This window comes from Schistocerca serialis, chromosome 1 (genome assembly GCF_023864345.2).
Source record: "Schistocerca serialis cubense isolate TAMUIC-IGC-003099 chromosome 1, iqSchSeri2.2, whole genome shotgun sequence".
In the NCBI taxonomy this organism is placed as follows: Eukaryota; Metazoa; Arthropoda; class Insecta; order Orthoptera; family Acrididae; genus Schistocerca; species Schistocerca serialis.
Window position 1 is genome coordinate 321571767 of NC_064638.1, and position 24969 is coordinate 321596735.

The following is a 24969-nucleotide window of genomic DNA, read 5'->3' on the forward strand; positions in this document are numbered from 1 at the left end:
GGTTATCGTCAACTGCACGAAGAATTCCTCGTCCATTGCAGGTGTCCTCGTCGTTCTAGGTCTTCCCCAGTCGCGAGTCATAGGATGGAATGTTCCGTGCTCCCTATGACGCCGATCAATTGCTTCGAACGTCTTCCTGTCGGGACACCTTCGTTCTGGACATCTGTCTCGATACAAACGCGCCGCGCCACGGCTATTGCCCCGTGCTAATCCACACATCAAATGGGCATCTGCCAACTCCGCATTTGTAAACATTGCACTGAGCCCAAAACCACGTTCGTGATGAACACTAACCTGTTGATGCTACGTACTGATGTGCTTGATGCTAGTACTGTAGAGCAATGAGTCGCATGTCAACACAAGCACCGAAGTCAACATTACCTTCCTTCAATTGGGCCAACTGGCGGTGAATCGAGGAAGTACAGTACATACTGACGAAACTAAAATGAGCTCTAACATGGAGATTAAGCGGACACATGTCCACATAACATCTTTTCTTTATTTGTGTGTGAGGAATGTTTCCTGAAAGTTTGGCCGTACCTTTTTGTAACACCCTGTATTTTGGAAAAGGATTCTGCCTCGAGGAAGCACATTTTCTTCTTTTTCACCCATGTTTCAGTGAAATTTCGCCATTATCAGAGTGTTTATTGTATTTTCTTTATGTAACTTTCTGTCGTCTGTAGTATAGCTGATATTTTGGTACACGTCGTCATGACTATGGAGCTGCACTCACGAACGCACACTATGTCACTATTTACGAAAAGTTTCATTTACTAAAATAAACTTAGCCCTCTCCACCTCAAAAATAGAATACACATACAGTTAAAATACACAGAACCACGTGTTTGCGATTCACTACATATTGGTGCATAAAACTCACGTCCCGCTTAGGTTAAATGACGACTGTGTCGAGAGTAAAGGTACCAGACTACAAATTTAAAATAAGTTTGCCAAATTATGAAAACAAGAGACCCTGGGCGACGGGATAAACATTAGGAAAGAGAGGATGCACAGAGACAGAAATATAGCATTAATGTTTTATTGAAATGTTTTAATTGCAGATGTTAATAATGAAGTTGACCAGTTTCAAATGATAAGCAGCCTACACCAGAACTAATGAAAATAAGAGACAGAATGGAAATAGATACACTAAAAGATGAAAAATAAAAAACTTCATCCACATCCAGTAGGCTAGTCACAAGTGACATGTCACAGTAATGGTCTCGGAAATTACAAACTACCTTTCTTGCTTCTGCGTCACACTTAAAACGGCGAAATAAACTATATCAGTAGAAATTCACAAGAGAATAGGAAGAGAAATGGAAAAGAACCAAATAAAATATAGGAAGAAGATTTCAGTATTGCACAAAGTCCCTGAAAACAGAAGTAATGAGCTGATGAAGAAAGAGCTTGTTTCTGATGACAGAGTAGTTAATCTTTCTAATATTGTAGTTAACAGTGGTGCTACTGTACAAAAGGCTTCAGTACAGAATTACTCCTCACTTCAACGCATAGAAAATTAAGGAAGTGCTAGATGAAATGAAAGTGAATGCTGAAATAGCTAAAATAAATGGATTAATTGTGACAGACAGATATTAAGTCAAAATACAGTCAACAAAAATACAGTGAACAAAAAGTAATAATGTCCAGATGCTTAATGATGAAGAGTACTGGAGTCTGACGGTCTCTCTGGTGGATGGTGGAGGAGCTATTTTACTGGTATCACTGCATGGCATTTGGATTTCCCACCAGAATTTTGTAAGTTACTTAAAATTTACTAACTGCAGTGGTACACCACTTTACTATTCTACAGAAGCGAAGCGCAATATTTAAACAAAAAAAAAGCTTCGCAATACAACACCCCCAAAGGGCAACATACGTGTACACACTTTATAATGAAAACTTTAGAGCCAATTCAAAGAAACAATACAACGCCCTGCGCTGCCAGGACGTTGTGACCACACAACACATCACACGGTCATCTTAACTTTTCACAGTCCAAGTTTCAGTTTTTTAAAAACATAACGTACGAACCACGGGACAGACCACCAGTACCTCCCCCTTTTGGGTTACATCAGTAGCAACAACCATATACGGATGATCCAGAATCGCCAACCCTTTGAAATAATGAAATTTTTGCCGCCAAAGTTGCCACCGGAGGCAGTCCTTACAACATTTCACAACGGCCACCACAAGACAAGGAGTATCAAACGCACCATTTCTAGAATGGTAGCACCTACCCTGTAACCGTCGTTTCCATCACTTTCCTACGGTGCACATGCTTTCGTAGTTCTCCTCAGCAACAAGAAGCTTATAAAGCACATCTGTTGTCGGAACCAGTCTTTGCAATAACTCACAACGGCCGCACCACGAAACAGTGCAAAGAAATCAACACATCGCACACAGTTCAATAATAACGCTAACAATTCGCAGTCTGTACCGGCACTTTAATACCATAGGAAACACCGTCAAGAAGCTAAGGGACCGACATTCTCGTATTAAGTAGCCGTGGCAACACCATACAGCTTCTAATGGTCGGTGCGGTCTATCGGCGTTGTCTTATTAAAGTAAAAATAAACGCCCGCATCTCGTGGTCGTGCGGTAGCGTTCTCGCTTCCCACGCCCGGGTTCCCGGGTTCGATTCCCGGCGGGGTCAGGGATTTTCTCTGCCTCGTGATGGCTGGGTGTTGTGTGCTGTCCTTAGGTTAGTTAGGTTTAAGTAGTTCTAAGTTCTAGGGGACTGATGACCATAGATGTTAAGTCCCATAGTGCTCAGAGCCATTTGAACCATTTTTTTAAAAATAAACGTTACAACCACCATGTTCATCACTTAACCGAACCCGATTGTCATCGTTGAAGAAACACAACGGGAACGATAAGCCGACCCTCACCACTGATCTTGCCTTCTCTCTCCAGTATCCTGACTGAATCCAACTAATAATCAAAAAGATGAACAGCACCGTAGAACTAAACCACCAAAGACGCATTTCAACACTTTCGCAGAGGCAACGGACACACTTGCTGTCGGCAGCACAACTCTGCCTCGTCGCTGCGACCGTAAACACCGGCGGTCAAGAACGGAGCGCCAGGCCTACCTTGCAGTACTACTTGCTGTCACCTTTGACGCCGCTAGCGCCACCGCACCGTCTCTCGCGCACCTAGGTATAATGAACCGTCCGTGAAAGACAGAGGAACTGTGGTGGAACCACAACGGCGCGAAATACAAATTGCCATAGGAGGAAGACAAATCGCACAGCACAAAATCAGAAAATCTCCTCCTCCTCCTCCTCCTCCTCTTTTTCCTCCTCCTGCTTCCAGTCCAAGGAGTGAGTGTACGCCCGTTTTGAAATCAAAGGACTGTAACACAAATATTGTCGCCATATCTTCATTGGCCTCCTACCAGCTCTAACCCCCACTCCCTCCTCCCTCTCCACCCCTTTTAACCACCTGGGCTCCCTCTCTCTCCCCCACCTTCCTTTCTCCCTCCATCCTGTCTCCTTTGTCTCCCTCTTACTCCTCTTCTCCTCCCTGGGCTGCCAACCCTTACCCTCTCTCCTCCCCCTCCCTTCTTTCTCCTACTGGCACCTCCCCCCCTCCTTCCCCCCTGCCTTTCCTCTTCACTCAGTGGCAGTCCCCCCCCCCCCCCCCCCCCTTTCATGGTGTTGGTGTCCTCCTTCGCTGATGATCATCGCCACGAAATGAAGTTGTTCGACTGTACTGCACCTACAGTCGAACAACTTCATTTCTACCATGTTACGTTTTGTCATCATGTTTTTCTCTACATATTTTTTCTATTGTCTTCTATTGTATTTAATGTTGTCCCATTTGGCCGAAAAGCGGCGTATGTAGGCCACTGCTGGCCCGCCTCGTATGCGGAATAAAGGGAAAAAAACTTCATTGGCTAGGCTGCAGAACGGCATATGAAGCTGCTGCCAGCCCGACCCCCCCCCCCCTCCGCCCTGGGGGGAATCGAAATTCAGGGTGATTATACGAGGGCTGACTGAAAAGTAATGCCCCCACCTTCGTAACTCTTCAACAGTTGGCAGCACTGGTATGCTGCAGATACTGGTTTCTTCCATAGTCTCTTCCCTACAGCTCCTGTTGGCAGAAAGCCTTAGCACTCAACAGTTGTGTTGTTACAATGTAAAGTATGGAACCCGGACCAGACGGTCGGTCAATGCGATTTAAGCAACGTGCAGTCATTTAATTCTTGACAGCAAAAGGTGTCACCCCAAAGAAATTCATCTGATCCAAAGAAATTCATCTGACCTCACAAACAGTTGGACGTGACAGCAACCACCGAATTTCACAAGAAAAATGTTGACAGATTGAATTAGGGCGATGTTGTATCGCTCAGAGAGAAATTGTAAGCACAATCGGCATTTCACATAAACGTGTGGGTCACATTATTGCTTTGCTAGGCTATCAGAAAATCTGTGCACGATGCGTAGCCCAGATGCTGACTCCTGAAATGAAAGCGCATAGACTTGAAATTTGCCAGGAACTTCTCTCGCGTTACGAGAACGAAAGTGACGCCTTTCTCCATTAAATTGTGACAAGAGACGAAACGTGGGTACACCATTACGACCCGGAGACGTTGAGAGAACTGTGAGACTGTGGTTGCGGAAACAAAGTGTTGACTTCTTCCGTAATGGCTTCAGAAAACGTGTTCGTCGTTGGCAGAAATGCATCCAATTGGCTGGTGATTATGCGGAAAAGTGAATATTAATAATTAAAGATCACATTCTAAGGATTATTTCTGCGTTTTATTTATGAAAATATTCCCATCCAAACTTAATTAACGAATGTGGAAAAATTACTTTTCATTCAATCTTCGTAATTAAACTATCAAACCGCTGTAGAAATAACACCACTGCTCAGAATGACGTCATATTGCAACGGAATAATATCTGAGAAGGGGGAAAAATGTATGGCAGAAGAAAAATACATAGTTACAAAATGTAGCAATAGATGGCGCTGTAAGCATCATAATTTAATAGTGGTCGACTAAAAATGACAAATGAATCATACAACAACGCGTAAGGTGTACGTTTGATGTTGAGCAAATTATACTCCTCAGTGTGCATTGGTGTATAGGTGAGATATTGTTAGATACGTAAGCCCATCCACCAAGGAAAGCTCACATCACATCGGATGGGAAAAATCGGTTTTTAATTATCATGAGGCAAAAAACCGCATAAAAAGTATCACTCACATCGGTTTTTAATTGTCCTGAAGCCAAAAACCGCATAAAAAGCATCAATCAAAATCAAATCGGATCATTAATTTCTGTGTGACTGGCGCAAAACAGTAAAGTCCATCGTTTTCTGCAAGTTGAAATCGAGGAACAGCATGTTTCATAGCTGATCGAAGTGTTTCCGGGGTCACGTTCAGAATGTGTTGCGTAATGCGTGACTTCAATGCACCTAAGTTTGCAATCGAAACACTGAATATCTTTCAGATAGCCCCACAGCCAGAAGTCACATGGATTAAGATCAGGTGATTGGGACAGCCAGGCTGCAGGGAAATGGCGGCTGATAATTCTAGCATTTCCGAAATGGCGCTTCAGCAGCTGCTTAACTGGATTTGCAATGTGTGCAGGTGCACCATCTTGCGTAAAAATGATCCCATCCACACGTCTACGATGTTGGAGGGCTGGAATGACGTGGTTGCACAAAAGACACTCACAGCGCTTACCAGTGTCGGTACAGGTCACAGGACCGGAGGCCCCTGTTTCTTCGGAAAAATATGGCTATATGATCAATGATGCCGTAAACCCGCACCACACAGTGACCTTTTCAGGATGAAGTGGTACTGGTTGATTTGCGTGTGGATTTTCCATTGCCTATATTCGACAGTTCCGTGTACTGAGATGTCCTGTCAGATGGAAGTGAGCTTCGTCTGTCCACAAAATCTTCCACAATCATTCATTGTCCACTTCCACGAGAAATTCTAAAGCAAAGGTCTCTTGCTGGCAGGTCAACAGGAAGCAACTCGTCCACTTGAGTTATTTTGAATAGATAGCAAAGAAGCATGTTCCATAGGATTTTATGCACCGTGCTTACAGGTATGTCCAATCTTCAGGCAATTCTCCGTGCACTACACGTTTGCACACCACCACTCGTCTCCTCCTGCATTGCTGTGGCCACTGCTTCCACTGACGTCGAATCAATTCGTCTCCTCCCTCCATCAGGTTGTGCATCAAAAGAACCCATCTTTTCGAATTTCCGAATCACTTTCTCCAGACCCACGGGAGTCATCAGACCAACACCTTTTTTCTAACCCTTCAGTGTCCAGAACTTCTGCACAGTGAAGTGTGCACAGTCATTATTTTCATAATACAGCTTTACAAGCAGAGCACGTCCTGCATTGAGACAGTCATGACGAATATACTTATATGGATATGATGACCTGCAGCCGTCTAGAAGGAAATTAGAATTATATATTAATACCTTCAGCTGCTGATAGGGTTTGATATATATCAATGGGGACAGGTGAAAATGTGTGCCCTGACCGGGAGTCGAACCTGGGACCACCTGCTTACATGGCAGACGCTCTGTCCATCTGAGCCACAGAGGGCACAGAGGATAGTGCGAGTGCAGGGACTATCTTGCGCATGCCTCCCGTGAGACCCACATTCTCACATTATGTACCTCTTCAGCCAAGAAAGCAGACAGGAAGACATTTAAAACAACATAAAGAAGAAAACATGGCAGAATATAGAAACAGAAAAGTCTGAAACATAAGAAAAGAAAGCGTGCAAAGTGGTGACTGTAAAACGGAGGTAAAAATCTAAAAAAGTATTTTACACAGAAAATCCACACTGGATTAAAATGCAACAGGCAAAGACAGGCCAGAACATAAAAAGTCGCAGGACGATTGAAACAGCCACGTGACGGACGGCGTAGCATGGAACAATCATGGACTAAAACAGGTTGAGCACACAGTTAAAACCACATCACTAGATGACTCTGTATAACGGCACCAAAACACAACGCAACACTAACGCAGCACACTGATGATGAATAAAAACCTGAGAGGATCTGCCGGGAGAAGGGACTAGGGAGAAGAGAAAAGGAGGTGAGGAGTAGGGGAGAGAAAGAGTATGAGGTGGGGGGCGTGCCGAAGGAGGGCCGTGGAGGGAAGGGATGGGAAAGGAAAACAGCTGCGGAGGGGGTGCAGGGACTCGGGGAGGGAAGGAGGAAAATCTGCTCTGGGGAAAGGAGAGGGGAGGAAAAAGGAGCCCTGGGGAGAGGGGGGGGATAAGGCCAGGTTATAGTTGGAAGGAAGGGTAGATGTCACAGCGAAGTTCAACATCCGGGAGAGGGAGGTGCTGGAAACAGCCCTGATCAAGGAGATGGTGGGTGTGGAGGTAGAGAGAGGGAGGGATACAGCGATAGAGGCAGCAAAAGCCGTGTACCCGGCGTGTTTTACCAATTTCAATGGTTCATGCGCATGACAGGTGGTTTCATTTACTATTCTGACACATATAGCGCCATCTATTGATCAATTTTCACACTTTTTTTCTTCTACCATACGGTTTCCCCCTTCTCCGATAATATTCCGTTGCAATTTGACGTCATTCTGACAAGCGGTATTATTTCAAGCGTCTTGAGAGTTTAATTTTAATTATAATCACCCTGTATATCCCGTCTTCCAATTTCGTTAAAATATAATGCTTGCCATGGCAGATGCTCAGGTGGTATCCGTTCGATGTGGCCATAGCGTTTTTGGGTAGCGCCCAGTATCCTCTACCAGCGTCGTTTTCATGTCTCATTGCTGTCTTATGTCTTTACTTAGCGCTCCGTTTTACAATGTCCGCGAAGTGACCCCAGCTCATCCAATTCTTTGTTCTCTCCTTTTCTTAAAGTCCATGACTCGCAAACAAACACAAGAGCAGACTTAGCCACCCTTTGTGCCATGTTAGTGTTATGTCTTTCTCTATAGTTCTGCCAATGTAGCTCCTTAAGCAACGATTTCTAGCGTCACATTTCAGTATATTTTATACCATATCTAGGTTATTTTTGTATCGATTCTGATACATTTAAACGAATTTACCTTTTCAGTTATCTTATTGTTTAGGACTAGTATTGTGCTTCTTACATTTTTCCTTTCCTTTTCCATTACTTTTGTGTTATTTGCAGCTACAGACAATTGATAAATATCTAATACATTATTAACTTGAAGCACATTTCATTGTAAAGCACTTTCAATGTCTGCTGGAAGAACTGGTCGTCCATAATGTTAAGGAATTAATACTGTAAACATAACTGATGAATGCTGTTTAAGACACTGTCTCTCTGTAGAGAATAGTAATCCCTAAGGAAAATGCACGACCATGAATATACATGCAATCCCTCGATAGAAGGGGAAAAAGACGGAAAGTTCATACACTGTCGTAAAAATATGCAATGAAATTCGGAAACAGCAGCAATATCATGAAATCGGAACAATTTACCTTCTACCATTTACACAATAACTTGACGGACGGTCTCCTACAAGAATGTCAGCCTACATAGGATCAGAAATAAACTCAACACGGCATGTAATACTCCGCAGCAACTGTGTCTGTAAAGTCTGCTAATTTCACTCCAAATCGTCTTCACTTCGAAATGGCAAAAGCTGAAGTCCCTCGAAACGACCGAAACACAATGGGACCTACACATATTAAACAGTGCTTGAGCAAGAGAACTTCTCGGAGACATGTCTCTGAGAAGCAGAACTAGCAAATGTAGCTCATTTGATCGTAAGATGTTTTCTTATTGACTTACGACCATCGCCATGTCACCATCCATTGATATAGATAATAAAATTCTTCCACATTTTATTCTAAACTATTCATTAATTGCTCCAGTGAAACTAAGGAAACCTGGATGGCCAGACGCAGATTTGACTCACTATCCATCCGAATGATATCCAGTGTCTTTACCGCTTGGCCACCCTGGTCAGTGCGGGCATGTTTAGTGATCAGCTGAGCGGGTGATTTACATTGATGTGCGATGGTTTTCCACACCGCCAAACCAAAAATGGGGCAAATAAGTTGTTCGTTTTGCTGATTTGCAGATTTATTGATCACGAGCCACGTCTGCCAACTACCACTCTCATTATAATGATTTCTGTGTCCTGGATATTTCTTTTTGCAATTTATTAATTTATAGCTTCGTCTTTCTTCACGTCACCTATTCTACTTCTACTTTGCACAACAAAATTAAAGGACCACTATTTCGAAACCACATAATTGTCTTCCATTACAGCGCGTGAGCTTGTAATTTGGCCTAATAGTGCCTACAAGATTCCTTTGAAATAGTGAAAAACTATAGCGCTCTGCGACGTCACCCTCGAGCTTGGCAACGCTTCGAACGGAAGATGTCGACAAAGGCGAAAAATAGGCCACTGCTGAAAAGTTCATGTGCGCTGTACGGTCGTTTATTGATGTCATACTGGCACCAGATTTCAACATAATTCTACCCAAAACAACGACGATAAAGTCATCACAGCCGCTCTTCCCCACGTTCCACTCCCTCTTTTGACGTCTCTGCGATGGAGTTCAGAACAACGACACCAAACGTTGAAATCATGGTCCCGGCGGAGGTTCGAGTCCTCCCTCTGGCATGGGTGTGTGTGTTTGTCCTTAGGATAATTTTGGTTAAGTAGCGTGTAAGCTTAGGGACTGATGACCTTAGCAGTTAAGTCCCATAAGATTTCACACACATTTGAACATTTTTTTTGAAATCACGCGGTTTTCTTATGATTGGCCGAGGAAAACATTTGAGACAATCGCTGCTTCGAGTCTACACGAAAAGGCCTCAGGGGATGGCATAAAGTGCCACAATTAAACTGCCCCTTCCTTGGGGCGTTGATTCCCACACATTTCGCGGTCGAAAACGACAGTTCACAATGCGATGAGCAACGGGAAGATGTTATTGGTGTCCTTCGCCACTGCTGACACCCTCGGGCATTTCATCCCTTCTCTTAGGACATTGTGGGGCTGCATCCCCATTGAATGTGATCATACCCTCTGGAAGTGCAGCGTGACCGCAATTTTTACTATCCTGCACAGGTTGGATTACAGGGACCGTTCAAAACATGTGGACGTTATCCAAAGCATCAAAGGGCAGTTATACTTTATCAGCCCTCCCATTTTCCGGCCTCCTATGGCGCTATCACGTGGGAGTTCAACGTTATCATGTGCGTGAACGAAACGACAAAGGGTTCCTCTATGAGCCCCCAGTTGAGCAACACCCTCGGTGGCCCTATTCACCTTTTTTGAGCATGTTGGGAATGTACGTTTAGAAATTTCGACATTAAATCAGCCTGACAGCTACTCTAATGCCTGAGGGTTAGGCAAAACCTTCGACAACCCCTTGGTGCGGCTCGCCTGCCCTCAGGGTCAAGAGCAGTCGCCAGGCTGATTCGGTGCCGATATTTCTAAATGTACATTTCTGACGTGCTCAACAAAGTTGCGTGGGTGGCACAGAGGATGTCGTCGAACCGGGATGGTCTTAGTGGGACCCTTTGCCGTTTTATTTATACACATGTTAATGTTACAATCTCACTTGATCACGCCCTAACAGTGCGGAAAACAGGAGCTCCATTTCCCACTTCGGATCACGTTAAATTTCATCGGACGGTTTTGAACGATCCGTAGTGGTTCCAACCTGTACACGAGAGCAAAAACTGCAGTCGCGCTACACACCAAGTGGGTGCGATGACGTCCAATGGGGATGCAGCCCCACAATATCCTTACAGAAGGGCTGAAACGTCCGATGGTGTCAGCAGCGTCAAAGGTTGGCAAGAATATCTCACAGTTGCTCATCGCACTGCGAACTGTCGTTTTCGACGGGAAAACGCGTGTAAATCAACGCCCCAATGAAAGGGGTAGTTCTATTGACGCCATTTATGCCTCTCCCTAAGAAATTTTCCTATTGATTCTGAGCGGCGATGTGTCTGAAATATTTTTCACGGACACCCATATGAAAACTGCGCTGTTTCAGTGCTAGGTGTCGTGGTTATGACTTTCGTCGCAAAGACTTCAAAGAAAATGTGGGTAAGAGGGGCTGTGACGACCTTATCATTGCGTCACGCGTCCACGGTGGCATTGGGCAGAATTGTGGTGAAATTTGGTGCCAATGTGACATCATTAACCCATCTTACGGCTCATATGAGCTTTTGAACTGCGGTCTTTTTTTCGTATGTGACGACACCTTGTTGTCTGATGCGTCGTCGAACCCGAGAGTCACGTCGCAGGGGCCATATTTTCGCACCGCTATAGAGGAAGATTGCAGGCACCTTTGAGCCAAATTTCAAACTTCTGTGTCGAAATGGGAGCCAATTACTGGATTTCTAAAAAGTGATCCTGTAATTGTGTTGTGCAGTGTACTTCAGTACTACAGCTGATCTGCTAATGTTCAACAGCGGTATTATTATTCGAAATGAAGAAAGTAAAGTTGCCTGTAAATTATTTTCACTTTTCATCTATATTTTGGTCTTAGACTCTCCGTCCATGATCGGACTATTATCTGAAACAAAATAAAAATCCTGTTCTTATGAAGTGAAAGCAATTTATATTCCATCAACAGCAAAGTATTTTCTTTGTGATAAGCAGATTCGGCAGTGCGTGGATATTTTCAGATCAGTTCAGAGTTACAAGGTAACTCGTCACAGATGTAAATCGCCAAAGGTAAATGCTCCGTCTCTGCAACGTCTTCGGTGGGCATGGCGTGTGTGAAAGATATTACGAAGTGAAAGTTGCGTAGTTCTGTAGCAACTGCATCACGATGGGAGAGAACATTCCTCTTTACATGATGCTACCGCTTAATCACCATTCCGTCCTTCTATTCTTCACCATACCGTGGCAGGAATTCGACTGACCGATAAAGAATATGTGTTGCGAAGTAACTCCCATCGGTGTACCTGGACCTTACTTTTCGACACTTCCGCAATAATCTAGTCATGAATCTGCGGATACTGCAGCAATTTACGATTAATCCTGTTCCGTTCGAGATCAGATTTCCAACCAAAAATACCGCTACTTCAATATGCCCGTACTGTCCTTGCCAAGTTTAACCGCACACCATCACGGCTTCATTTATTATAAGACCAACCTTTTGCTGCTTTCCATAATATTCACGTTTAACGTCTCAAGATTTTATCGTAACGACTATTGTGACGGAGATCCTCTACAGACGTACGGTTTATGATCTCGGGCTTTGACTATCAGAGATGCATGCTGATTTTCGTACGTGGTACATAATGAATTGGTTGGAATCGACCATAAAAGTAACTGGAGCAAATAATGTATGTTGTGTCATTGAGTTAGTTACGTGTTTCTCTCATTAAAATCCTAACATAATGTTGGATACCTGATATAGTCTTGTGCTCTAGACATACCATCCCAGAAATGAATATTTAGTAGTAATCTTTCGGAGAGAAAAACTTTGTTTGCTCCCTAGACTAGTGTGCAGAGTGTTATTTTACACTAGTGCTTCCCAAACTGGTAGTATTGACCCCTGAGGGGTAGTTAAATTATCTGAGAGGTAAAAACAAAGTGTTTTAATTGTATTTCCGTCACTAAACTAATTTTTTAAAGATCATTACTATTAACACTATTTTGTCAGAACTGTAAGCAATATTGATTACGTAAATTGCCAATAATTAGTTTTGTTTTCAAATGCTAACATTAACATGGGAGTAATTTGGTGGAATTTAAGCTTGTTAGCGATTATATGAACATTAGATTACTCACATTGTTCACCTGTTACAAGCATACTTTGTACTTCGGACTACGCATGTATTAAAGCAAACCTGAGACATATACATCATATATGCTTAAATATCTCATGAAAATTCTCGCAGTAGTCCAGAAATCACGTCGCTATTCACTTCACGACAATAACTGAAATAGCTGGCAGTTCAACTTGACAGTAACTACGCATTGGGTACTATATTGCTGTATAGAATACACAGTATTGTTATGTATTATTATTATTATTATTTGTTATTATTATTATTATTATTATTATTATTAGTAGTAGTAGTAGTAGTAGTAGTAACAGTCATCGGACACAAAGTATTGGCAGCGTGACGTGTTTCAATTTCTGCCAGTTTAGTAATGAGTCCCGTAATCAAGTGATTTATAGACAGTAAGTGTAGCATCTATTTTAATTTTGTTGATTTTAAATGGGAGAGCACAGTATGGATGGAGCAAGTATCACCAGAGAGAGAAATGATGTATGTTTTGTCCCCCGAATGAAATTTCCACCCTGCAGCGGAGTGTGCGCCGATATGAAACTTCCTGGCAGATTAAAACTGTGTGTCTCACCGAGACGTGACTCGGGTTTGGAAGGTAGGAGACGAGGTACTGGCGGAATTAAAGCTGTGAGCCTGCACGGTTGCTCAGCGTGTTCGGTCAGAGGGTTAGCTGCCCTCTGTAATTAAAAAAAAAAAAAAACAAAAAAAAAGACTGGGTGAATGGATCAATAACGAACTTCAACGGGGGTCAGGGGACGTCCGTCACGAACAAAATGAGATTAAAAAAAAAAAATGGTGAAGCACTTGCCCGCGAAAGGCAAACGTCCCGAGTTCGAGTCTCGGTCCGGCCCACAGTTTTAATCTGTCAGGAAGTTTCAAGTATATTTTGTCTTCCCTCAATATGGACAGTATTTTCTGAGAAGGAGTTACGGGTATCACCCGCAAAGCATTGAGAATTTCTGGAAATAAGCTGTTAGAAATCACCCGCAATGCATTGAGAATTGCTACAAATAATCACTACCAATTGTGTCATTGATCCATTAACTCATGGTTTAATAAAACGGCTACAAAAACAAAACATAATTCATCTTTCGTCATTTTGAAAATAAAAGTATTCAAAGAAAATTCGTTTCCTTTCCAAAGGGTAATTAATCGCTGATGTTGATGACTGAGAGAGACGGGTGGGGTACTTGCTGATATCAGATTTCACTCAGGGGTAATGGTCACACAAAGACCGGGAATCACTGTCTTACGTCCTCAGCACTAAAGGTTCGTCCACCTCCTTTCTCAATTTGGATGTTAGCTGATTCAGATAAATTTCAGATGCACCTAGAAGCTTTTATTGTGGAGAGTTATGTTGTGTATAAATCCAAAATCTCAGTTGTTTGAATTTAAATGTTTCTGGGATGAGGTAATATTTCCTATAATATTGCTTCTGTATTTACTTACCACACTTTTTATACTTGGTACTTTTTGAAAGAGACAACAGTATCAAACAACATCTTTATTGGTCATGATACAAAAAGATGTTTTGGTAAATAGTGAAGGGAAGAAATTAATTGCTTTTACAGGTGATAGAACTTGAAGACTATCACCAGACTTTCATTTTAACGATAGTATTTTATAATGTACTTTGTATTTCTTTTTCAGCTCTCAATATATACTACCTATTGGTGGTGTACAGCTTCTACCGCACGATTGGAAATTCGTCAGTGGATGATGTCGAAATTGTATGACCGTGGAATTTCTTATCCATTATTGCAACAAACCATAGGTTGATATCACTGCGTAACACGGTACATTTTTAACAAGCACGATCTACTAGAAACATCGAATATTGTTAACGCTAGTAAAATAATTTCATTCAGACATATGGAAACTACGAGTAACAGACAAAACATATTCGGTCACAGACTGCTTCGACGTCCTTCAACCACGCCCTATCAAAAGCCCCTTGCGCTGTTCCATTTAGCCTCTGTTATCATGTGATCCCAAAAGTGAAGTATAACTAAGTCTTCTTCTAAACCTCACTTTTAGTTTTCTTGCTTTCCAACCAGTTAACTTTTATATCTAGCTTATTAGGATAAGTGTACATATTTACTTTATTATAAGAATATCACGTAAGCAATAAGAGAACGTTAATAGCAAACTCGATTTGTAAGCTACAGCAAATAAAGTGAGACGTAAAGGTAATTTCTTATGACATGTTGTGATTCCCTTTTTATGCGTATGTTTTAGTCACCTCGTTATGTCTATACTGTGTATGATTATTGAAGAAATCATATTCTTTAATATTTTTGTTGTTGTGAGGCAATTGAAATATCTGCAGCAATAAAAAGAGCTGTAAATGTCTGTTTTGTTGCGACAGTGTTGCTAGATTTATTGCACGTAACCATCTCCTAAATTTCAGTTCCATCTGCAGAGAAAGTAACATCAGTTTCGTGTCATCGATTGTCGTCACCTGGGTAAAAATGTTTTTGTCCTGGTGTTGAACAGAAATTATTATGTCCATTTGACTGAAGAAATGTAGGTGTGATTTAAACAGAAAATTTCAATATATATCAGTTGGGTTTAGGAAACTGGAACATTTTCAAGAGGAATAATAAGTATTTTAAGCGTTACCTACTCAGTATTCACAATTCATTGATTATGTAGCAGCAGTTGAAAATTGCTCTTCACATACAAATGAAGTATTCATATCTACATATGTAGAACAGTTGAGCTGCAAATGAGAAAACAGAAACAAAACGAAGGTGTAATACTAAATTAAAACGATATTTAACTTACCAGATAATTCTCTATGAAAATCCAGGCAGAAACAGGAGACACATTTTTAAATTTGGTACGCATATCATCAGCAAAGAGTGATAAGATAAATACCAAAAGTATCTGCTGATTTTATTCAGAGCTCTTTTGGACAGCACTGCGTCCTTGATGTTGAAAATTTTAAATGATTTTAATAACATTAGATCTTTATCAGGCGCTTTGACATCTGCACTACATACAAGTGCCATAGTTTAACATTGATCGTAACTACGAACATTGAAGCAGCTTTTAAACTATTCTCATTTCGATGCATGGTTTTAATTTCGGTGTCAGTAAGAACATATTGGACAGTAAATTTCTCTTGCTAACCAGCTTGCATGATGCAGTCCACCGGGAGAACTTATTTTTAATCTCTTTTCAGCATCTCCTTCAAGAAATGTAAAAACAGTTCTGTGGATTCATGGCAAACACTTGTCAGTAAAACTTCATGTACTTCATTACTATAAAATTCGACTATGTATTCAGTTTCCGAAGCATTAATTTTTTTCCGTATACTTATTGCCACAATGAATGGTTTAGCAAGGATATTTTACTACGTTTCTCTCAACTATTTGTATGCAACGACTTAACAAACTGAGATATCTTGCTTTTAAGGACACTTCGCAAAGTTAATTCATCAATGTAATAATGGCAAGTAAAACAGATGTCTATGAATTTTTTGGAAATGGGTAAACATCTACCATTAAGGCGACCAGTGTTCGCACCGATTGCGAAGTTGAAAATAATTTTGACATTGTATTTTAGTCATCCCTTTGAAAATGTAGTTCAAACAGCTTGTGCTTGCTCTTTACCGGAAGAATTCTCTAATTTTTGACGGTCATAGAGCTTCTCTTTGTACCCAAGGGAAGCCACAACTGGAAGCTTTTCTTCGTTTGATTCCTTAAAATTTAATGCGGACAACAATTTGCCACCCATTGAACAGTCATAATGGTAGGAACATAATTACCAAATGCCTATTTAACAGTTTTAGCACGTTTCTTTTTTACTTTCATCTGGATTTGATGAATAAATAATTTACTGATAGAATGATCATCAGTAGTTTTACTGCATCCTGCAGGATATAAAGGGGCCATAACACTCAGTCAACATCTGTCTATAGTTTTGGAGCCATAAAATCCGTTGAACCTTGTTTCGTAGCACCCTGACGTCAAGTAGGAAGTTACGACAGGAACTAATAAGTCATCAAACGATGAATTGTATGTTGCAGCTGAAGAGGCTTACGGTTGCATGTGACTGTTCTTTTATTGTTTCTGTCCTTCTGTACTTCTCGTCCTCCTCCTCCTAGAACAATCTATTTTTCCTTATTATGTGCTTGTTTGACAGTTCGTAAACCATTAACGTTGTGAATTTAACGTCGGTTCACTGATACAGTTATCATAACTTTCGCTTTGACTGAAAGTGTCCAGTACATGGGAAAGTACATTACATTTGGAGTAAGAATGCGATTTGCCTGAATGAAGTTTAACAGACGACATAAAATCTGGAGTCCGTCGTTTCGTAGCACCCTGACACCGGCAGAGTATGTCAGGACTTTGCAATCTGAAGTATCATGCTTTCTAAGGCACACTGACTTTCGTTGATTAGTGTTTACAGCCTTATAAAGACTGCCGCCAGAAATCAGTTATACCCTATGAAGCATGTTCTGGAAGAAGATGTAGCCGAAACCCATCCATATGAGCACACTAATCGTTTCCTTGATATCGATAGTGTTGAATTAGTTAAGAGACTCATGGGTATTGTCTGTCGTGAGGATCCAGTTGCAGCAACGGTGTGCTTAAGGATACTAGTACCTATATGTACCCATGATTTACAATCTACTGCCTGGTGAATAAGGTATTGGCCTTTATTCCGTTCCACAGAATGTGCAAGAATTTCACGTTCACCTTCGTGGATGTACTACGTTAAATCCTGTTCCTGGACCGCAAAAATTTTTTTCGAATGACCACAGAAATGGAATACATCATCTTCAGAGATCAGTCGATTGGTATTAAACATGATGATCTTGGTGACCAACTGACAGGGATTTCTCTTCCAATACATCATTCACAAAGATAGTCTTGAAAAGTATTATTAAAGTGGGCTGGTGCACCGTCGTGATAACAGCCCTTCAGTGACGTCTGTGTAAATTTCTGGAAGCTACTTACGCAAGATCTACAGTCCTTGAGAAATAAAAAACGCACAAATTCTTTTTAAGGTTCAATAACAAGTACACTGTTCTGTTCTATTGACTTTTTTATTTGAAACTAGTTTTCGGCTTATTAGGCCACCTTCAGGAAACAACTGACTAGCGACTGAAAGGGACTCTAGCTGTTAGGTAACCATATATCCTGTAATACTATAAGACTGTGTATTTTAATTATTGTGTGTGGTGCTGTTGATTGCCTAAAGTTTAGTTTACAATGTCAAAAAAAAAAAAACCATTTTGTTGAATATAAATATAGAGTGCTCAGTTTAACGGTTTCTCAGCCAATGTCAAGACCTCACAAAAGCTGCCATATTGTGTCGCTTAATTATTTATTATACTTAATATTGTCCATGGTGTAAGTTGCAATTTCAAAATTAAGAAACAAGTTTGCTGCTCAACACTCTACATAAGTAGAATGTATCTTTGCTTATAACGTTTGATTACCTAATAACTAGTGTCCTTTTCAGACGTTAGTCAGTTGTTTCCTGAAGATGGCCTAATAAGACGAAAACGAAACTGAAATAAACAAAAATCAGTAGAACAAAAACGGCGTACTTGTTATTCAGTCTGAAATATGGAGGAAATGTTCTGCCAAGAAGTAACGGAAGAATTCAGATATAAAATCATAATTTCTTGTATGAAGTTGTTTGCTATCAAGTACTTTCCCTAACTACAGCGCATAACAGGATATATCGATAAATACGTATATGTTTGGTTTGCGAAACGCCTGACAGCGTAAATTCAGGTGATTACTCTGTAAACGAACATTCTGTGCGCAGAGGCAGTAACTTCAAGAGTACGTCTACGGCGCGTGTTATGACGCAATAAATGTCGCAGAAAGCAGGGCCTCTAGTACTCTCGTAATTGCAACCAGGCGTTTTCATATTAGCCTTACCATGAAATACGATGCGACGGTAATGAAAATGCCCGTCGCTGTAATTAACGGGGCAACCTTTCACTGTAGTCGCAGCTGTTTGATTGATTTAGCGCGTGGGTGGGAATACTCAAATACCAGATGTGTTGTAGAGTAGAAAGTCGATAGAATTTAATCAGAGAAAAATACAAGTGATGTTTTTTCCTATGTTGTAACGAGAGTAGGTTCGTACTGTAGCTTATTACAAAGCAGTTGCTCGTTAGGTAACGATTCCTAACTGCTCTATCGTGTAACAGTAACGCTTAGCGTTCTATTTTCTAAATTTGCGCCCACATCTTTACGCAACAATCCGCCATACGCTGTGTGGCGGAGGGTACTTCGTGTACCGTTGCCACTGGAAAAGGGAAAGGGAGGACCTTTTCCTTTTCCAGTCACAAAGTGTTCGTGGGAAGAATGATTGCTGCAGAACCTCGGTGTTGCCTCAGATTTCTCTGATTTTATCTTCATAGTCTTTCCTCGTATATCAGTAGGAGGAAGCACTACATTGGGTGACTCTTCCAGGAAGGCACTCTATCGAAATTTTAACATGAGACCATTCCTTGATGCAGAACACCTCTGTTGCAGCGTCTGCCGCTGTGTTTGGCTGAGCGTCTCGAAGACGCCTTTGCATATACTAAATGAAAACCTGTAACGGAATGTGCTGCTTTTTTTTATCTTCTCTATTTCCACTATCAACTGTAATTGGTGTGGGTCCCAACTGGTCAGCAGTATTCAAGTATTAGCCGAACAATTGTTTTGTAAGGTACTGTCTTTGTTAATGGACTACATTTTCTGAGGATTGTTACAATGATTCTCAGTCTGACACCTCTCTAATCCACGATTAATTTTGTATGGTCGTTCTACTTCAAAAGACTCCGAACCGATGCCCCTAGATTTGCTTTGGAAGTCGCTGTAGCGAGGCTTAACGCCTCCACTGTCAGTAACTAACATCACATTAGTACTTCAGATATGCAGAACACACATGGGACAATTTTCTAGAAGACGGACGGCCATGCTCCTACTAGCCACCAGGAGATAGCCTAAGGGCTGCTAGGGGCTGCAGGTCGCGCAGACCTTTTCCCCTCTGAAAGGCATACTACTGAAAATCGGCCCGACTCTCTCCTGTCACCGAGTGGTGTTTAGGGCAGCAGCCAGGTCAAACTAGACCAGTTCGCTCCGATTACACAAGGATTGAATCATCAGTCAGGATGCTCCAGTGAGAGCGCTTACGTGACGCCGCTGCCATTTACGTCTGACTCCACAACCACGGGAGCCACCACTGTAGACTTAGGGTGTTTGTTAAACATGTTCAATCAGTGCTACGTTGGTACTTTTTGAGTGCTTCCAGTGATCGTTATGCAAACATGTAAGCTTACAATAAAAGGGCCTACATTTGTTTATGTTGAGGGTCGATTCGTACTCCCTACAACATTGATCCTCTGCATTTACCTAAAATTTACTAGTACTGCTACTTCTCTGTACATAACAGTATGACCCACGAAAAGTCTCAAGGAAACTACGACTTTACCTACGAATACTATGTAAGTTCTGTACCTTGTGAAAATTAATCATCCTACAACATTCCCTTGGGGCACGCGCGAGGTCCTAAGACTTCCCTGCGTTCAGAATGACATGCTGTGTTCTGTTTGCTAGAAACTCTTCGGTCCAGTCACACAGTTGGTCTGATACTCCGTAAGCTCGTGTTTTGTTCATTAAGTTTCAGTGCGGAACTGTACTGGGCGCCTTCATCCACTGCTTTCTAGGTCTCCTGGACGAACAATGTAAGCGGGGCTTCACACGATCGTGGTATTCGGATCCCATGTTGATTCCCACAGAGACGATTTTCGGCCTCCACAAATGTCAAATACGCTATCACGAAAAAGCATACGCCAGAATTCTACAACAGATCGACGTCAGAGATGTGGGTGCATAGTTTTGTGCCTCTGTTCGACGGCGGCTCTTGAGAACGGGAATGGCGTGTGCTTTTTTACAGTCATTAGCAGCACTTCTCTTCCCTAGAGACCTACGACACATTGCTGCTAAAAGAGGAGAAAGTTTCTTCTCATACTCTATGCGGAATCGAACTGTTAGCCCGGCGGGTCCAGTAGCTTTTCCTATGTTTCGCAGTTTCAGTTGATTTTCTATCCCTTGGTCAGCTATTTCGATATCTGTCATTTTGTCGTTTGTGCGAAGATTTAGAGGAGGAACTAGTGTGAGATCCTCCTCTGTGAACAGTTTTAGAAAAATATACACTCCTGGAAATTGAAATAAGAACACCGTGAATTCATTGTCCCAGGAAGGGGAAACTTTATTGACACATTCCTGGGGTCAGATACATCACATGATCACACTGACAGAACCACAGGCACATAGACACAGGCAACAGAGCATGCACAATGACGGCACTAGTACAGTGTATATCCACCTTTCGCAGCAATGCAGGCTGCTATTATCCCATGGAGACGATCGTAGAGATGCTGGATGTAGTCCTGTGGAACGGCTTGCCATGCCATTTCCACCTGGCGCCTCAGTTGGACCAGCGTTCGTGCTGGACGTGCAGACCGCGTGAGACGACGCTTCATCCAGTCCCAAACATGCTCAATGGGGGACAGATCCGGAGATCTTGCTGGCCAGGGTAGTTGACTTACACCTTCTAGAGCACGTTGGGTGGCACGGGATACATGCGGACGTGCATTGTCCTGTTGGAACAGCAAGTTCCCTTGCCGGTCTAGGAATGGTAGAACGATGGGTTCGATGACGGTTTGGATGTACCGTGCTCTATTCAGTGTCCCCTCGACGATCACCAGTGGTGTACGGCCAGTGTAGGAGATCGCTCCCCACACCATGATGCCGGGTGTTGGCCCTGTGTGCCTCGGTCGTATGCAGTCCTGATTGTGGCGCTCACCTGCACGGCGCCAAACACGGATACGACCATCATTGGCACCAAGGCAGAAGCGACTCTCATCGCTGAAGACGACACGTCTCCATTCGTCCCTCCATTCACGCCTGTCGCGACACCACTGGAGGCGGGCTGCACGATGTTGGGGCGTGAGCGGAAGACGGCCTAACGGTGCGCGGGACCGTAGCCCAGCTTCATGGAGACGGTTGCGAATGGTCCTCGCCGATACCCCAGGAGCAACAGTGTCCCTAATTTGCTGGGAAGTGGCGGTGCGGTCCCCTACGGCACTGCGTAGGATCCTACGGTCTTGGCGTGCATCCGTGCGTCGCTGCGGTCCGGTCCCAGGTCGACGGGCACGTGCACCTTCCGCCGACCACTGGCGACAACATCGATGTACTGTGGAGACCTCACGCCCCACGTGTTGAGCAATTCGGCGGTACGTCCACCCGGCCTCCCGCATGCCCACTATACGCCCTCGCTCAAAGTCCGTCAACTGCACATACGGTTCACGTCCACGCTGTCGCGGCATGCTACCAGTGTTAAAGACTGCGATGGAGCTCCGTATGCCACGGCAAACTGGCTGACACTGACGGCGGCGGTGCACAAATGCTGCGCAGCTAGCGCCATTCGACGGCCAACACCGCGGTTCCTGGTGTGTCCGCTGTGCCGTGCGTGTGATCATTGCTTGTACAGCCCTCTCGCAGTGTCCGGAGCAAGTATGGTGGGTCTGACACACCGGTGTCAATGTGTTCTTTTTTCTATTTCCAGGAGTGTATTTAGTTTTCACCCCTTTCTGTCATCTTCTCAATGTCATTATGATCACTCGCTGTCTGGATAGAAGGCTCCGATTCGTTTACTGATATAACATATTACTAATACTTAGAATATTTTGTCAAGACGGTAGATAGAATTTAACTTCAGAAATCGCTGAACGCTTCACGCATAACTCTGATTACACTAATATTGGCTTCGTTTCGTTTTTGTTTGTCTGTGAGACTTTGTCAATGCTTAAATTTGGAGTAAAGACCTCTTTGCTTTCATAGTAGATTTCTGACGCGATTGTCGAGCCTCGGTGGGTCTTTTCCGTCACTCACAATTTTGCTCTGCAGTTACTTGTGTAAAGCGTGTTGGACAATGCTCTTGAACTTTGTCCATTGATGCTCAATAGTGTCAGCCTTGGAGATGAAAGTTTCGTGCTGACATGTCAGGTAATCTGTTGTCTCTTGTCGTTCTTGCTAAACAGAAAGATCTTTCTACTTTTATTTGTATTCCTATTTACAGCTGCATCCAGTGATGCTGTAACTGTTCTACGCTGAGGCTAAGGTTCATCGCAGCAGGTCTAAGATTTTATCTTCACCATTCTATTCTACGATTACCGCTCAAAATCACTTTGAGGAAAAACACATCGAACAATTTCAGTCGATTATCTGTACCTAGTATCCGTCCTAATCACTTGAGTATCCCAGTCTATAGCTAGTAAGTTAAAATATCCATCCAAAATTAAAACATCACCAGGAAATCTACGCGAAATTATCTTAAAGTTAACCCTCAGATATTCCACCATTACTGCTGTTTAGCTTATATAGCACTGGATGACAATGTCTGTTTCTCTGACTACACACTTGTCTCTCACGATATCACATATTAAAATAAATGATAAAAAAGTTATTATCGGCTATAAAATAGGGGCGTGCATGCCATAGTCATTAGCGAATGTTATCATTGATGTTCATTCACCTTGAATGTTAGTTCCACTCCTGAACCTTTGTTTTATTTCCGTAGTTGCTTCTCGATATATCGACTGAACTGTAGCGGCGAATGACTACATCCCTTACTTTCTCCCTTTTTAATCCTAGCACTTCGATCATCGTCTCTCACTCGTATTGTTTCATCTTGGCTCTTGTACATATTGTATATTACCCATCTTTCCCTCTGGCTTTCCCCTACTTTTCTCAGAATTTAGAACCGGTTGCACCATTTTACACTGTCGTACGCTTTACTGAGATCGACAAATCCTATGAAAGCGCCTTGATTTTTTTCAGTCTTGCTTCCATTATCAACCGCAAAGTCAGATTGCCTCTCTGGTGTTGTTCCTTCCCTAAATCCAAACTGATCGTCATCTAAGACGTACTCAATTTTCTTTTCCATTCTTCTCTATATTATTCTTGTCAGCAGTTTGTATGCATGAGCTGTTAAGCTGATTGTGCGATAATTCTCGCACTTGTCGGGTCTTGCAGCCTTCAGAATTGTGTGAATGATGTTTTTTGCTAGTGTCACATGGTATATCGGTAGACTCATACATTTTACACACCAACGTTAATAGAAGTTTAGCTAGCACTTCCCCTGGTGATTTTAAAAATAGTGATGGATTTTTATTTATGCCTCCTGCCTTATTCAGTCTTAAGTCTTCCAAAGCGCTTTTAAATCCTGGTTCTAATACTGGATCCTCTACCTCTTCCCTATCGACTGCTGTTTCTTCTTCTATCACATCAGATAGGTCCTCACGCTCATAGAAACCTTCAGTGTACTGTTTCCACCCTATCTGCACTCTTCTCTACATTTGTCGGTGGAATTCCCATTGCTCTCCTAATGTTACCACCCTTGCTTTTAATTTCATCGAAGGTTGTTTTGACTTTTCAATGTGTTAAGTCAATCCTTCCATCAATCATATCTTTTTCGATTTCTTCACATTTTTCCTGTAGCCATTTCGCTTTAACTTCGCAACACTTCCTGTTTATTTCATTCCTATGTGACTTGTATTTTCGTATTATGGAATTTCCCTGAACATTTTTGTACTTCTTACTTTCATCGATCAGCTGAAGTATTTCTTCTGTTACCCTTGATTTCTTCGCAGTTTGCTTCGTTGTACTTATGTTTTTCTTTCCAACTTCTGTGATTTCCCTTTTTAGAGACGTCCACTCGTCTTCAATTGAGCTGCCTACAGAGATATTTCTTATCAGAGTATCTACAGCCTCAGAGAACTCCAAGCATATCTCTTCATTGCCTAGTGCTTCCGTATCCCACCTCTTTGGCACTAATTTTTCCCGACTAGTTTCTTGAACTACAGCCTATTCTTTATCACTGCTAAATTATTGTCTGAGTCTATCTGCTCCTGGGTACGCTTTACAACACAGCATCTGATTTCGGACATGATTTAATCTGACTGAAACCTTCCTGTATTTCCAGTTCTTTTCCAAGGATACCGCCTCCTCCTGCGATTTTCGAACAGAATATTCGCTATTACCATCTGAAATTTATTGCAGAACTCAATTAATCATTCTCTTCTCTCATTCCTACCATCAAGCCCATACTCTGCCGTAACTCTCCCTTATACTCTTTCCCTTTCAACTGCATTCCAATATCCCATGACTATTGGATTTTCATCTCCCTTTACAC

The 24969-nt window shown here is 42.3% G+C and overlaps 1 protein-coding gene across 1 annotated transcript in view; it reads left to right on the forward strand.

Moving 5' to 3' along the window:
• Window positions 1-14943, forward strand: part of LOC126470548 (uncharacterized) — an 81290-nt gene extending 66347 nt beyond the window's left edge. Inside the window, exon 8 of the mRNA XM_050098521.1 lies at window positions 14401-14943. Coding sequence (XP_049954478.1) covers window positions 14401-14529 — 129 coding nt within the window. The 3' untranslated portion in view covers window positions 14530-14943. The remainder of the gene's footprint in view (window positions 1-14400) is intronic.
• The last annotated feature ends 10026 nt before the right edge of the window (window positions 14944-24969 follow it).